This window comes from Oncorhynchus masou, chromosome 5, assembly GCF_036934945.1.
Source record: "Oncorhynchus masou masou isolate Uvic2021 chromosome 5, UVic_Omas_1.1, whole genome shotgun sequence".
Lineage (NCBI taxonomy): Eukaryota > Metazoa > Chordata > Actinopteri > Salmoniformes > Salmonidae > Oncorhynchus > Oncorhynchus masou.
In genome coordinates, this window is record NC_088216.1 from 20,036,149 (window position 1) to 20,049,416 (window position 13,268).

Below are 13,268 nucleotides of genomic sequence, written 5' to 3' on the forward strand. Positions count from 1 at the left end.
CTGCAGAGTCGCGAGAGGAAGTGGGTTTAACTACTACGGTCGGCTGGACTTGTTGAGCGGCGGCAATGCAACATTGTGAATCATACACACACACACACACACACACACACACACACACACACACACACACACACACATACACATACACACACAGCAGCTTATAGCAGCTGGGCAAGGCAGACTCCAAAGGGCATAAGGGAGAGTGACCACAATTCGTAACAGCTGCATGATGGTTCATTACGCAACAGCAACACCAAATGTGTTACTATACTAACAAATGTGTTATTAATTTCAGTTAAGTTTATCCATCACACATGAGGCAATTCTGCTCCTACTACATAAAATACTCCAGATCATGTGTGAGGAAATTCATTCACCTACTGAATATTATGTCAGTGTAACAGGCATTCTTCTGAAGATGGCTATTGACTCAATGAGTGGGAGTCTTTTTCACAGTCTCTCCTTGGCTCCAATTTAGGCCTGCGAACAAACACTTTTACAACTTTTATATAAGAATCGTAAGTTGTCAAACAAACTCAATAGCTTTTTCTTGGTCACCTTGCTCAGCGTTTTCTGAATTGGCTACAGAAGCTTCTTCCAGACCTTGGTTTGGATGGAAACGGAAGGTCTATTTTTACCTATCAAACGTAGTGATGTGAACTGAGGAGAGAGAGCCTGCATGGACTGTGTTGTGCACCTTTCATTTATCTGAGAGAAATGATACATTCTGATTCCTTTTTGATATCATTCAATTCTTCACTGTAATACTTTACATCACTGCAAGCATAAATGTGTCCAAAGATCTCAACCATTTGGCATGCGGAGTGAATGTGTCAGCTAAATTGGATCTGTTCATTGTCATTCAGAGAATGTTGTAATTGTCTCGACAGGACTGTTCATCACTGCCTTTGTCACGTCTCCCAAATTGCAGAGTAGTTTTGATTTAAAATAATGTTTTCAAAACATGTTGAATTGCAGGGTTTCAATACAATCCCTCCAGTTTGCAGAGTAGGTGTTCTCTGAACCACACCTCTCTTGCTGAATGCAGGATTCTCTACGTCAAACTGTCTTTATCCACAATGCAAGATAATAACATTTGATTGATAGGGGATGAAATAATTCTCTTTTCACCTTTCAGCTCTTTGACCAGAACTGTTACCAAAGTAAGATTACGTTGTTGATGTAGCCGCACCACTCTGAAGGGCTCCGGGCCCAGGGACATACGTTGCCATAGAATTACTACATATCTGTTATCCATTCTATGTTTCACCTTCTGTAAATGTTTCATTTGGATGTTCCAGAGTTCTCCCATTTACAACATTCTGCTTTATGTCTTGTCCCACGTTGGAAACTTTGTGAAAGAGTCTGCTGGCACAAGATTAGGTCGGCCACCTTTGTATATGCACTGCTCCAAAAAATAAAGGGAACACTTAAACAACACAATGTAACTCCAAGTCAATCACACTTCTGTGAAATCTGTCATGTCTTGTTATGTCTGTTCCTGTCCTTTCTCTTCACTCTGTCTCTCTCTGCTGGTCTTTTTAGGTTACCTTCTCTGTTTCTCATTCTTCAGCTGTTCTACATTTCCCCTAACTAGCTCATTCACTCTTTCCCCACCTGTTCTCTCTTCCCCCTCTGATTAGGTCTCTATTTCTCTCTCTGTTCCTGCTACTTTCAGTGTCTGATTCTTGTTTGTGTTTTTGATACCAGAAGCAAGCTGTCGTCCCGTTTGCTTCCACCTTGTCCTATCCTGTCGGAGTCTGCCTGGCAGGTGCATCCTGCATTATACTACGTTCTTTTGTTCCATTGACTACGTTGGAAGAGGATTTATGCCATTCCTGTTTTTTTATTAAAGAACTCTGTTTTCTGTTAAAACCGCTTTTGGGTCTTCACTCAAGTACATAACAGAAGAATCAGACCAAGAATGGACCCAGCGGCTCCGGACCCTTTTCACTCCGCCGTCGAGATCCAGGGAGCGATGCTAGGCAGACACGAGGAGGAATTGTCTGCTGCTCGACATGCCGTTGAGACCCTGGCCGTCCAAGTCTCTGACCTCACAAGACAGGTTCACCAACTCCGCCTCGATCCACCGCCCACTTCCAGGGTTTCCGAGTCTCCGGAGCCCAGGATCAACAACCCGCCGTGTTACTCTGGGGAGCCCACTGAGTGCCGCTCATTCCTCACTCAGTGTGATGTGGTGTTCTCTCTCCAGCCCAACACTTACTCCAGGAGCGCAGCCCGCATCGCCTACGTCATTTCTCTCCTTACCGGACGGGCGCGTGAGTGGGGCACGGCAATCTGGGAGGCGAGGGCTGAGTGTATTAACCAGTATCAGGACTTTAAGGAGGAGATGATACGGGTTTTTGACCGTTCTGTTTTTGGCGAGGAGGCTTCCAGGGCCCTGTCTTCCCTATGTCAGGGGAATAGATCCATAACGGATTATTCTATTGAGTTTCGCACTCTCGCTGCCTCTAGTGACTGGAACGAGCCGGCTTTGCTCGCTCGTTTTCTGGAGGGTCTCCTCGTCGAGGTTAAGGATGAGATCCTCTCCCGGGAGGTTCCTTCCTGTCTGGACTCCTTAATAGCTCTCGCTATTCGCATAGAGCGACGGTTTGATCTTCGTCGCCGAGCTCGTGGAAAGGAGCTCGCGTTCTCCGTTGCTCCCCTCTCCACATCACTGCCACCTGCCGCATCACTGCCACCCTCCTCCGCCGGCTCGGATGCTGAGCCTATGCAGCTGGGGGGTATCCGCATCTCGGCCAAGGAGAAGGAACGGAGAATCACCAATCGCCTCTGTCTCTACTGCGGCTCCGCTGGTCATTTTGTCACCTCATGTCCAGTAAAAGCCAGAGCTCATCAGTAAAGGGAGGGCTACTGGTGAGCGCAACTACTCAGGCCTCTCCTTCTGGATCACGCACTACCTTTCCGGTCCATCTCCGCTGGCCCGGTTCATCTGCTTCCTGCAGTGCCTTGATAGACTCTGGGGCGGAGGGCTGTTTTATGGACGAGACCTGGGCTCGGGAACATGACATTCCTCTCAGACAGTTAGGGAGCCCACGGCCTTGTTCGCTTTAGATGGTAGTTCTCTCCCCAAGATTCAGCGTGAGACGCTGCCTTTAACCCTCACTGTCTCTGGTAATCATAGCGAAACCATTTCTTTTTTAATTTTTCGTTCACCTTTTACACCTGTTGTTTTGGGTCATCCCTGGCTAGTGCGCCATAACCCTTCTATTAATTGGTCTAGTAATACTATCCTATCCTGGAATGTTTCTTGTCATGTGACCTGTTTAATGTCTGCTATCCCTCCTGTTTCCTCTGTCTCTTCTTCACAGGAGGAGCCTGGCGATTTGACAGGGGTGCCGGAGGAGTATCACGATCTGCGCACGGTGTTCAGTCGTTCCAAGGCCACTTCTCTCCCTCCACACCGGTCGTATGACTGTAGTATTGATCTCCTTCCGGGAACTACTCCCCGGGGTAGATTATACTCTCTGTCGGCTCCCGAACGTAAGGCTCTCGAGGATTATTTGTCGGTTTCGCTCAACGCCGGTACCATAGTCTCCTCCTCCTCTCCCGCCGGAGCGGGGTTTTTTTTTGTTCAGAAGAAGGACGGGTCCCTGCGCCCATGCGTGGATTATCGAGGGCTGAATGACATAACAGTTAAGAATCGTTATCCGCTTCCTCTTATGTCTTCAGCCTTCGAGATCTTGCAGGGAGCCAGGTTTTTCACCAAATTGGACCTTCGTAACGCCTACCATCTCGTGCGCATCAGGGAGGGGGACGAGTGGAAGACGGCGTTTAACACTCCGTTAGGGCACTTTGAATACCGGGTTCTTCCTTTCGGCCTCGTTAACGCTCCAGCTGTCTTTCAGGCACTAGTTAATGACGTCCTGAGAGACATGCTGAACATTTTTGTTTTCGTTTACATGGACGATATCCTGATTTTTTCTCCGTCTCTCTCGATTCATGTTCAGCACGTGCGACGCGTCCTCCAGCGCCTTTTGGAGAACTGTCTTTATGTGAAGGCTGAGAAGTGCATTTTTCATGCCGCCTCTGTCCCTTTTCTCGGTTCCGTTATTTCCGCTGAGGGCATTAAGATGGATCCCGCTAAGGTCCAGGCTGTCATTGATTGGCCCGTTCCTAAGTCACGCGTCGAGCTGCAGCGCTTTCTGGGCTTCGCTAATTTCTATCGTCGTTTCATCCGTAATTTCGGTCAGGTGGCAGCTCCCCTCACAGCCCTTACTTCTGTTAAGACGTGCTTTAAGTGGTCCGTTTCCGCCCAGGGAGCTTTTGATCTTCTTAAGAATCGTTTTACATCCGCTCCTATTCTTGTTACACCTGACATCTCTAGACAGTTTGTTGTTGAGGTTGACGCGTCAGAGGTGGGCGTGGGAGCCATTCTTTCTCAGCGCTCTCTCTCTGACGGCAAGGTCCATCCTTGCGCGTTTTTCTCTCATCGCTTATCGCCGTCAGAACGTAACTATGATGTTGGTAATCGCGAACTGCTCGCCATCCGCTTAGCCCTAGGCGAATGGCGACAGTGGTTGGAGGGGGCGACCGTTCCTTTTGTCGTTTGGACTGACCATAGGAACCTTGAGTACATCCGTTCAGCCAAACACTTAATGCGCGTCAGGCTCGTTGGGCTCTGTTTTTCGCTCGTTTCGAGTTTGTTATTTCTTATCGTCCGGGCTCAAAAACACCAAGCCTGATGCTTTATCTCGTCTCTTCAGTTCTTCTGAGGTCTCCACCGACCCCGAGGGGATTCTCCCTGACGGGCGTGTTGTCGGGTTGACTGTCTGGGGAATTGAGAGGCAGGTAAAGCAAGCACTCGCTCACACTCCGTCGCCGCGAGCTTGCCCTAGGAACCTTCTGTTCGTTCCCGTTCCTACTCGTCCGGCCGTTCTTCAGTGGGCCCACTCTGCCAAGTTAGCCGGCCACCCCGGCGTTCGGGTACGCTCGCTTCCATTCGCCAGCGTTTCTGGTGGCCCACTCGGGAACGTGACGCGCGTCGATTTGTCGCCGCTTGTTCGGTCTGCGCGCAGACTAAATCTGGGAACTCTCCTCCTGCCGGCCGTCTCAGACCGCTTCCCATTCCCTCTCGACCGTGGTCTCACATCGCTTTAGATTTTATCACCGGACTGCCTTCATCAGCGGGGAAGACAGTTATTCTTACGGTTGTCGATAGATTCTCTAAGGCGGCTCATTTCATTCCTCTCGATAAGCTCCCTTCTGCTAAGGAGACGGCTCAGATCATTATCGAGAATGTTTTCCGTATTCATGGCCTTCCTTCTGACGTCGTTTCCGACAGAGGGCCGCAGTTCACGTCTCAATTTTGGAGGGAGTTTTGCCGTTTGATTGGGGCTTCCGTCAGTCTCTCGTCCGGCTTTCATCCCCAGTCTAACGGTCAAGCCGAACGGGCCAATCAGACTGTTGGTCGCATTTACGCAGCCTTTCTTTTCGTAACCCTGCGTCTTGGTCAGAACAGCTCCCCTGGGCAGAGTACGCCCACAACTCGCTTCCCTCGTCTGCTACCGGTCTATCCCCTTTTCAGTGTAGCCTCGGGTACCAGCCTCCGCTGTTCTCATCTCAGCTCGCCGAGTCCTGCGTCCCCTCCGCTCAGGCTTTTGTCCAGCGTTGCGAGCGCACCTGGAAGGGGGTCAGGTCGGCACTTTGCCGTAATAGGGCGCAGACTGTGAGGGCCGCTAATAAGCGTAGGACCAAGAGTCCTAGATACTGTTGCGGTCAGAGAGTATGGCTCTCCACTCAGAACCTTCCCCTTAAGACAGCTTCTCGCAAGTTGGCCCCGCGGTTCATTGGTCCGTTCCGTATTTCTCAGGTCATTAATCCTGTCGCAGTGCGAGCTATCTTCGTCGCGTTCACCCGGTCTTCCATGTCTCCTGTGTTAAGCCCGTTCTTCGCGCCCCGCTCGTCCCTCCCCCCATCCTTGTCGAGGGCGCACCCATCTACAGGGTTCGTAAGATTTTGGACATGCGCCCTCGGGGCCGTGGTCAGCAGTACCTAGTGGATTGGGAGGGGTACGGTCCTGAGGAGAGGAGTTGGGTTCCCTCTCGGGACGTGCTGGACCGTTCGCTGATCGATGATTTCCTCCGTTGCCGCCAGGTTTCCTCCTCGAGTGCGCCAGGAGGCGCTCGGTGAGTGGGGGGGTACTGTCATGTCTTGTTATGTCTGTTCCTGTCCTTTCTCTTCACTCTGTCTCTCTCTGCTGGTCTTTTTAGGTTACCTTCTCTGTCTCTCATTCTTCAGCTGTTCTACATTTCCCCTAACTAGCTCATTCACTCTTTCCCCACCTGTTCTCTCTTCCCCCTCTGATTAGGTCTCTATTTCTCTCTCTGTTCCTGCTACTTTCAGTGTCTGATTCTTGTTTGTGTTTTTGATACCAGAAGCAAGCTGTCGTCCCGTTTGCTTCCACCTTGTCCTATCCTGTCGGAGTCTGCCTGGCAGGTGCATCCTGCATTATACTACGTTCTTTTGTTCCATTGACTACGTTGGAAGAGGATTTATGCCATTCCTGTTTTTTTATTAAAGAACTCTGTTTTCTGTTAAAACCGCTTTTGGGTCTTCACTCAAGTACATAACAAAATCAAACTGTCCACTTAGGAAGCAACACTGATTGACAATACATTTCACATGCTGTTGTGCAAATGGAATAGACAACAGGTGGAAATAATAGGCAATTAGCAAGACACCCCCAATAAAGGAGTGGTTCTGCACGTGGTGACCACAGACCACTTCTCAGTTCCTATGCTTCCTGGCTGATGTTTTGGTCACTTTTGAATGCTGGCGGTGCTTTCACTCTAGTGGTAACAGAGTCTGGAGACACAGTGGAGAATGTTTTGCTGCCTGCAACATCCTCCAGCATGACCGGTTTGGCGGTGGGTCAGTCATGGTGTGGGGTGGCATTTCTTTGGGAGGCCGCACAGCCCTCCATGTGCTCGCCAGAGGTAGCCTGACTGCCATTAGGTACTGAGATGAGATCCTCAGACCCCTTGTGAGACCATATGCTGGTGCGGTTGGCCCTGGGTTCCTCCTAATGCAAGACCATGCTAGACCTCATGTGGCTGGAGTGTGTCAGCAGTTCCTGCAAGAGGAAGGCATTGATGCTATGGACTGGCCCGCCCGTTCCCCAGACCTGAATCCAATTGAGCATATCTGGGACATCATGTCTCGCTCCATCCACCAACGCCACGTTGCACCACAGACTGTCCAGGAGTTGGCGGATGCTTTAGTCCAGGTCTGGGAGAAGATCCCTCAGGAGACCATCCGCCACCTCACCAGGAGCATGCCCAGGCGTTGTAGGGAGTTCATACAGGCACGTGGAGACCACACACACTACTGAGCCTCATTTTGACTTGCTTTAAGGACATTACATCAAAGTTGGATCAGCCTGTAGTGTGGTTTTCCACTTTAATTTGGAGTCTGACTCCAAATCCAGACCTCCATGAGTTGATAAATTTGATTTCCATTGATCATTTTTGTGTGATTTTGCTGTCAGCACATTCAACTATGTAAAGATAAAAGTATTTAATAAGAATATTTCATTCATTTAGATCTAGGATGTGTTGTTTTAGTGTTCCCTTTATTTTTTTGAGCAGTGTAGTAAGATTGGTGAGCTCGTAAGGTACATCGATTGATAATGGCCATGTTTTTTATGGCTTTGTTGGCAATATAACGGTTATGGCATGCTACTTGGTAGCAGATTGTTCTAGAAGTAGCAGACTGTTCTATGGATGAAATCTCAATTAGTGTTTGCATGTCTATTCCTGAATAAGACTGATATGTGAATATCAGGTGTGTGAAAGAGAGAAAGAGAAAGAAAAAGAGAGGGGGAATAGAGAGAATGACACATGGAGAGAGCGAGAGAGGCACAGAGACAGAGAGCGAGCGATGACAGGCGATTGACCGATACCTCTCTTCCTGGATCAATGCCATTCTCCAATTTTCGAATAAAAGTACACTCACATCAACGATAGTTCACATGTGTATCTGAATTAGGCTGGCATGTAAATAGCAGGTCTGAGTGATAGAGAAAGAGGGGGGGGTAGAGAGAGAGAGAGATGACAGGGGGATTGACTAATGGCTTTCTAGCTGGATCAGGGCCATTCTCACATTTTTTTAATCAAGATACAGAATGTGGAGCTTTGCTCCTATGCGTACTATCAGGGATTACCGGCAGCTGTCCACATACTGATTGATTCACATGCTTGGCTGTACCTGATATTCCCAGATATCCTTACATTACCTACGGTAGCATCACATAGGATGCTTACGCTCTTTGAGACTCCAATTCTCGTGCTTAGCGTGGTGTCACTATCCATGCTATCATTCTACTTAGATTAGAATGCATGTCCAATACATTGATTTCTTCATTAAGTGGTATGCTGGTGTGGATATTGGAACCTCGTAGCCTAAGGTCTTTCTTGGCAAGGATCATTCCTGTCTGCCTATGTGCCCTATGTGCACTTACATAGGTGTCTATGGCTCTAATGTAATTTGAGAAAGGTCAATGCATACTGTGCAACTGTACCTTCCTTGTACCACAGAGAAGACTACCTGGAAAGTCTTCAGTAACCTAACTTTGAAAGTGAACTTTCAGAAACGTATGCCTGAACTCTGAACTTACTCTACGCCCTGTAGGTTTAAATGTGTCAACGTGTGCATGCCGGGACAGTTTGAACTGAACTCTTTCAGGACAATAAAGTCAACCACCAATGAGCACCTTATAGAAAATTGGCAGAACGTTAGTAAAAAAGACAATCCTACACAGTACACACTACTCTGCCAAGATGCATTTATCCCTGCAGAACAATACATAGTCCTGCCACAATAATTGCATGATACACTCTATGTACAAAAGTATGTGTACATCGCTTCAAATGAGTGGATTTGGCTATTTCAGCCACACCCGTTGCTGACAGGTGTATAAAATCAAGCACACAGCCATGCAATCTCCATAGACAAACATTAACAGTAGAATGGCCTTACTGAAGAGCTCAGTGACTGTCCCATGTGGCACCGTCCAATAAGTCAGTTCATAGCATTTCTGCCCTGCTAAAGCTGCCAACTGAAAGTGCTGTTATTGTGAAGTGGAAACGTCTAGGAGCAACAACGGCTCATCAGCCGTGAAGTGGTAGGCCACACAAGCTCCCAGAACTGGACCGCTGTGTGCTGCAGCATGTAGCGCATAAAAATCGTCTGTCGTCAGTTACAACACTCACTACCGAGTTCCAAACTGCCTCTGGAAGCAACGTCAACTGTTCGTCGGGAGCTTCATGAAATGGGTTTCCATGGCCGAGCAGCGGCACACGACCCTAACATCACCATGCGCAATGCCAAGCGTCGGCTGGAGTGGTGTAAAGTAAGCCAACATTAGACTCTGGAGCAGAGGAAACGCGTTCTCTTGAGTGATGAATCACGCTTCACCATCTGGCAGTGTAATGGACGAATCTGGGTTTGGCGGATGCCAGGAGAACGCTACCTGCCCCAATGCATAGGGCCAACTGTACATTTTGGCGGAAGAGGAATAATGGTCTGGGGCTGATTTTTATGGTTCTGGCTAGGCCCCTTAGTTCCAGTGAAGGGAAATCTTAACACTACGGCATATAATGATGTTCTATACATTCATTACTCTTCTGGGAAGGCTTTCCACTAGATGTTGGAACATTGCTGCAGTGACTTGCTTCCATTCAACCACAAGAGCATTAGTGAGGTCAGCACTGATGTTGGGCGATTATGCCTGACTCACAGTCGGCGTTCTAATTCATCCCAAAGGTGTTGGGTGGTGTTGAAATGCTTATGTTTCTAGCTCCAACAGTACAGTAATACCTAACAGCACAAAACAATACACACAAATCCCAAAAATATCAGAACGAGCAATATCAGAGTCCGAAATGGTGAGTATAGACTGTATGGACAGTATATGAACAGAAAAGGTGTGTACAGCAGTAATTATATAGGATTCAATGACTATATACATATGGCAGCACTATGTACATAGAACAACTGTCTATAAGGTGCAAAGTAGAGTACTGGGTGGGAGCCGGCTCGTTGTGACTATTTAACAGTCTGATGACCTGGAGATAGAAGCTGTTTTTCAGTCTCTTGGTCCCAGCTTTAATGCACCTGTACTGACCTCACCTTCTAGATGGTAGCGGGGTGAACGGGCCGTGGCTCGGATGGCTGTCTTAGATGATCTTCTTGGCCTTCGTGTGACACCGAGGGCTGTAGATGTCCTGGAGGGCAGGCAGTGTGCCCCGGTGATGCGTTGGGCTGACCACACCACCCTCTGGAGAGCCATACAGTTGCGGACGGAGCAATTGCCGTACCTTTAGGTGATACAGCCCGACAGAAGGCTCTCAATGGTACATCTGTAGAATTTCTTCAGCCTCCTGAGGTTGTTGCGCTTTCTTCACCACTTTCTTCACCACTCTGTGTGTATGGACGATTTCAGGTTGTCAGTGATGTGCACGCCAAGGAACTTGAAGCTTTAGATCATACCCCAAAGACAAAGATCATTCTCCCAAGACATGCTATCCACCTGTATCCGAATACCTGAGACCCGAGCGGGTCCGGATCCAGAATTCTAAATCATGTCACGGGTCTTGGTCGGCTCTGATATGATTGTCACGGGTTTCGGGTAGGTGGATGAGAGAGAGAGAGCGCGAGAGAGAGGAGCGTGTAGCTTGTTGTTGTTGGCCAATCATAAGTCAGCAAAGCTGCAATAGGCTACAGTCATAGAGCCTCTGTGTGTGGCAAAAGTTAGGAGATATCTAATCAATGGAAGATGGAATGATGGAATTTTAAAGTTAAAGGAGAAGGACATGCTACAACGACCAAGAGCCAACATGTAGACTTCTGCTTAGTATTCTGATAAGGAATTGTTGTTATTTGTAACAGTAGGATGACAAAGCGTGTGCACTGCAGCCTCAATTAGCCTAACTAGCTAAAGTTAGTTAGCTTTAATAGCTTCTCCTGGTTTGATGCAGTCAAGACAGGAACTACGTCATCATGTTGGATGATAAATAACCTAGCTATGGCAGCTATTAGTCTACTATAGTGCAAGTCGGCTTGTTGGTTGCCGTCTCGTCTCTCACTCCCTGCTCCCTGTGTCACTCGCTCACAGTAAGTCCCCTCCCCTGCCTAGTAGAGCGGCACCTCTCTCTCCCTCCTCTCGCACTTTATCAGCTCTGGTTAATAAATTAGCTTAACAAAGGACTTTTCTGCTGCTCCCATCACTCGGATCGGACCTGTTCAGGATTATACCAGGTCTATACGGAAAGGGTTTAGTTTTCCTCGGGTCACTTTGGAATGGATCTGTATTTATGCATATCGGATATGGGTGGGAAATCCCCAGGTCCATTTTAGAATGAGTCGTTTTGGACCCATGAAGACCTCTATTGCTAACCTCTCACCATTACCAATAATAGGGAAGGTTAGCATTTGGGGGGGGGGTATGATATGTATGCCTCTGTAACTTTCTCACTCATCATTATTCATGATTCATTCAGGATTATCCGTAATCATGGTAGCATCCACATTTTCCATTGTTATTTACTGTAAAAGCGAGACCAAATGACATAATACATTATTTACCATTGATATCTATTGGGCACAAAATTATCTGAAACATAACCAAAACAAACTGCAAATGCATCCCACAAGTTTTGCTGCATCATGTTATGAGTATGCTTGTCATCTTCAAGGACCAGGGAGTTTTGTTAGGATAAAAATAAATGGAATAAAGCTAAGCACAGGAAACATCCTAGAAGAAAACCTGGTTCAGTCTGCTTTCCAACAGACACTGGGAGACAAATGCACCTTTCAACAGGACAATAACCGAAAACACAAGGTCAAATCTACACTGGAGTTGCTTACCAAGATGACATTGAATGTTCCTGAGTGGCCTAGTTACAATTTGACTTAAATCGGATTGAAAATCTATGGCAAGACTTGAAAATGGCTTTTTAGCAATGATCAACAACCAACTTGACAGAGCTTGAAGACTTACGCAAAAAAACTCACTGCCAAAGGTTTTATTTGTCATAAATTCTAACATTGATTAAAAATGTTTCTTCCACTTCCACATTATATAGTATTTTGTGTAGATCGTTGACCAAAAATGACAATTAAATCCATTTACGTCAAGGGGTGTGAACACTTTCTGCAGGCACTGTATTCTAAATAGATTTCAAACAGTTGACTACAGGTACTTGCTCAAACAAGTGAACTTTTGAATATGAGGTCCATCATGCACTCACCCATAGAGGATCCAGGCCACTGAGTTCACAAAAGGCATCCATCCACTCCCCTTCTCCTTCCTCCTCACGTCTCTCTGGGGTTCAATATCCCTTCTCAGGATGGGCACAGGTACTGTATGAGTGAGAGAGAGTCTGTGTGTAAGACTCCTTTTTCGGAAGTAAAGTATCTCTGCTCTCAGGTGTAGGCTAGTCACTCAGTGTGTGTCAGTGTGAGACTTCTCCTCAATGAAGGCACATTGTGTGTGTCTCTGTGTTAAGGTACACTGTGTGTGTCTCTGTGTTATGGTACACTGTGTGTCTGTGTTAGTATAATACTGTGTTAACCACTCAAGTGTTCTAGTGTTCAAGTCAAGTGTTCCTCTCTCTCTCTGACACCTTGTGCTCTCTCTGTGCTCCTCCAGCAGTTCTGAGTCCCTCTCTGTGTCTCCACTGTTTATGAGTGTGTCTCCCTGTTAGGTGGGTGGAAGTATTTCTCTCTCTCTGTCGCTCTCTCTCTCTCTCTCTCCCCTCTTTTTCTCCAACGTCTGCTGGATCTTGATCAAAACACCACAACTTGCTACTCCCCCTTGATAGGATGGCAGTCTGTTCCACACCCAGAAGCACTCCTCTCCCCCCTCTCTACCTTCTCCCTTCCTCCCCTCAACACCCGTCCTCTCCCTGTAGTAAAGTAGCAGCTTTATCTCCCTCTGTGACCACGAGGAGTTTTGTTTTTGCACAGTTAAGTAGGTGCGATTTTCAGAGTTCAAAGTTCATTCCTGGCCCCTTGCTTGTCCTAATAACCTAGATATGTATGTGCAGCTGTTTGACATCTATGTAAACAAAGGACCATGGGAATGCCATGAATTTCCAACCAGCATTTAGGTGAGAAACACTGAGCAAGAGCAGAACAAACATACACATATATCTATATATATGTATACACACACACGCACAGTGGTGATTTATTTGAGTGTAGTTCATAGCCGTGCCATTCCACACTTGCTAACCACACACACA

The 13,268-nt window shown here is 47.4% G+C and overlaps 1 protein-coding gene across 1 annotated transcript in view; it reads right to left on the bottom strand.

Moving 5' to 3' along the window:
• Positions 1–12,702, bottom strand: part of LOC135536527 (multidrug resistance-associated protein 1-like) — a 38,716-nt gene extending 26,014 nt beyond the window's left edge. The window contains exons 1-2 of the mRNA XM_064962838.1: positions 12,648–12,702; positions 12,273–12,384 (exon numbers count right to left, since the gene is read on the bottom strand). Of these exons, the coding sequence (XP_064818910.1) occupies positions 12,273–12,314 (42 nt within the window). The 5' untranslated portion in view covers positions 12,315–12,384; positions 12,648–12,702. The remainder of the gene's footprint in view (positions 1–12,272; positions 12,385–12,647) is intronic.
• Positions 12,703–13,268: the final 566 nt, after the last annotated feature.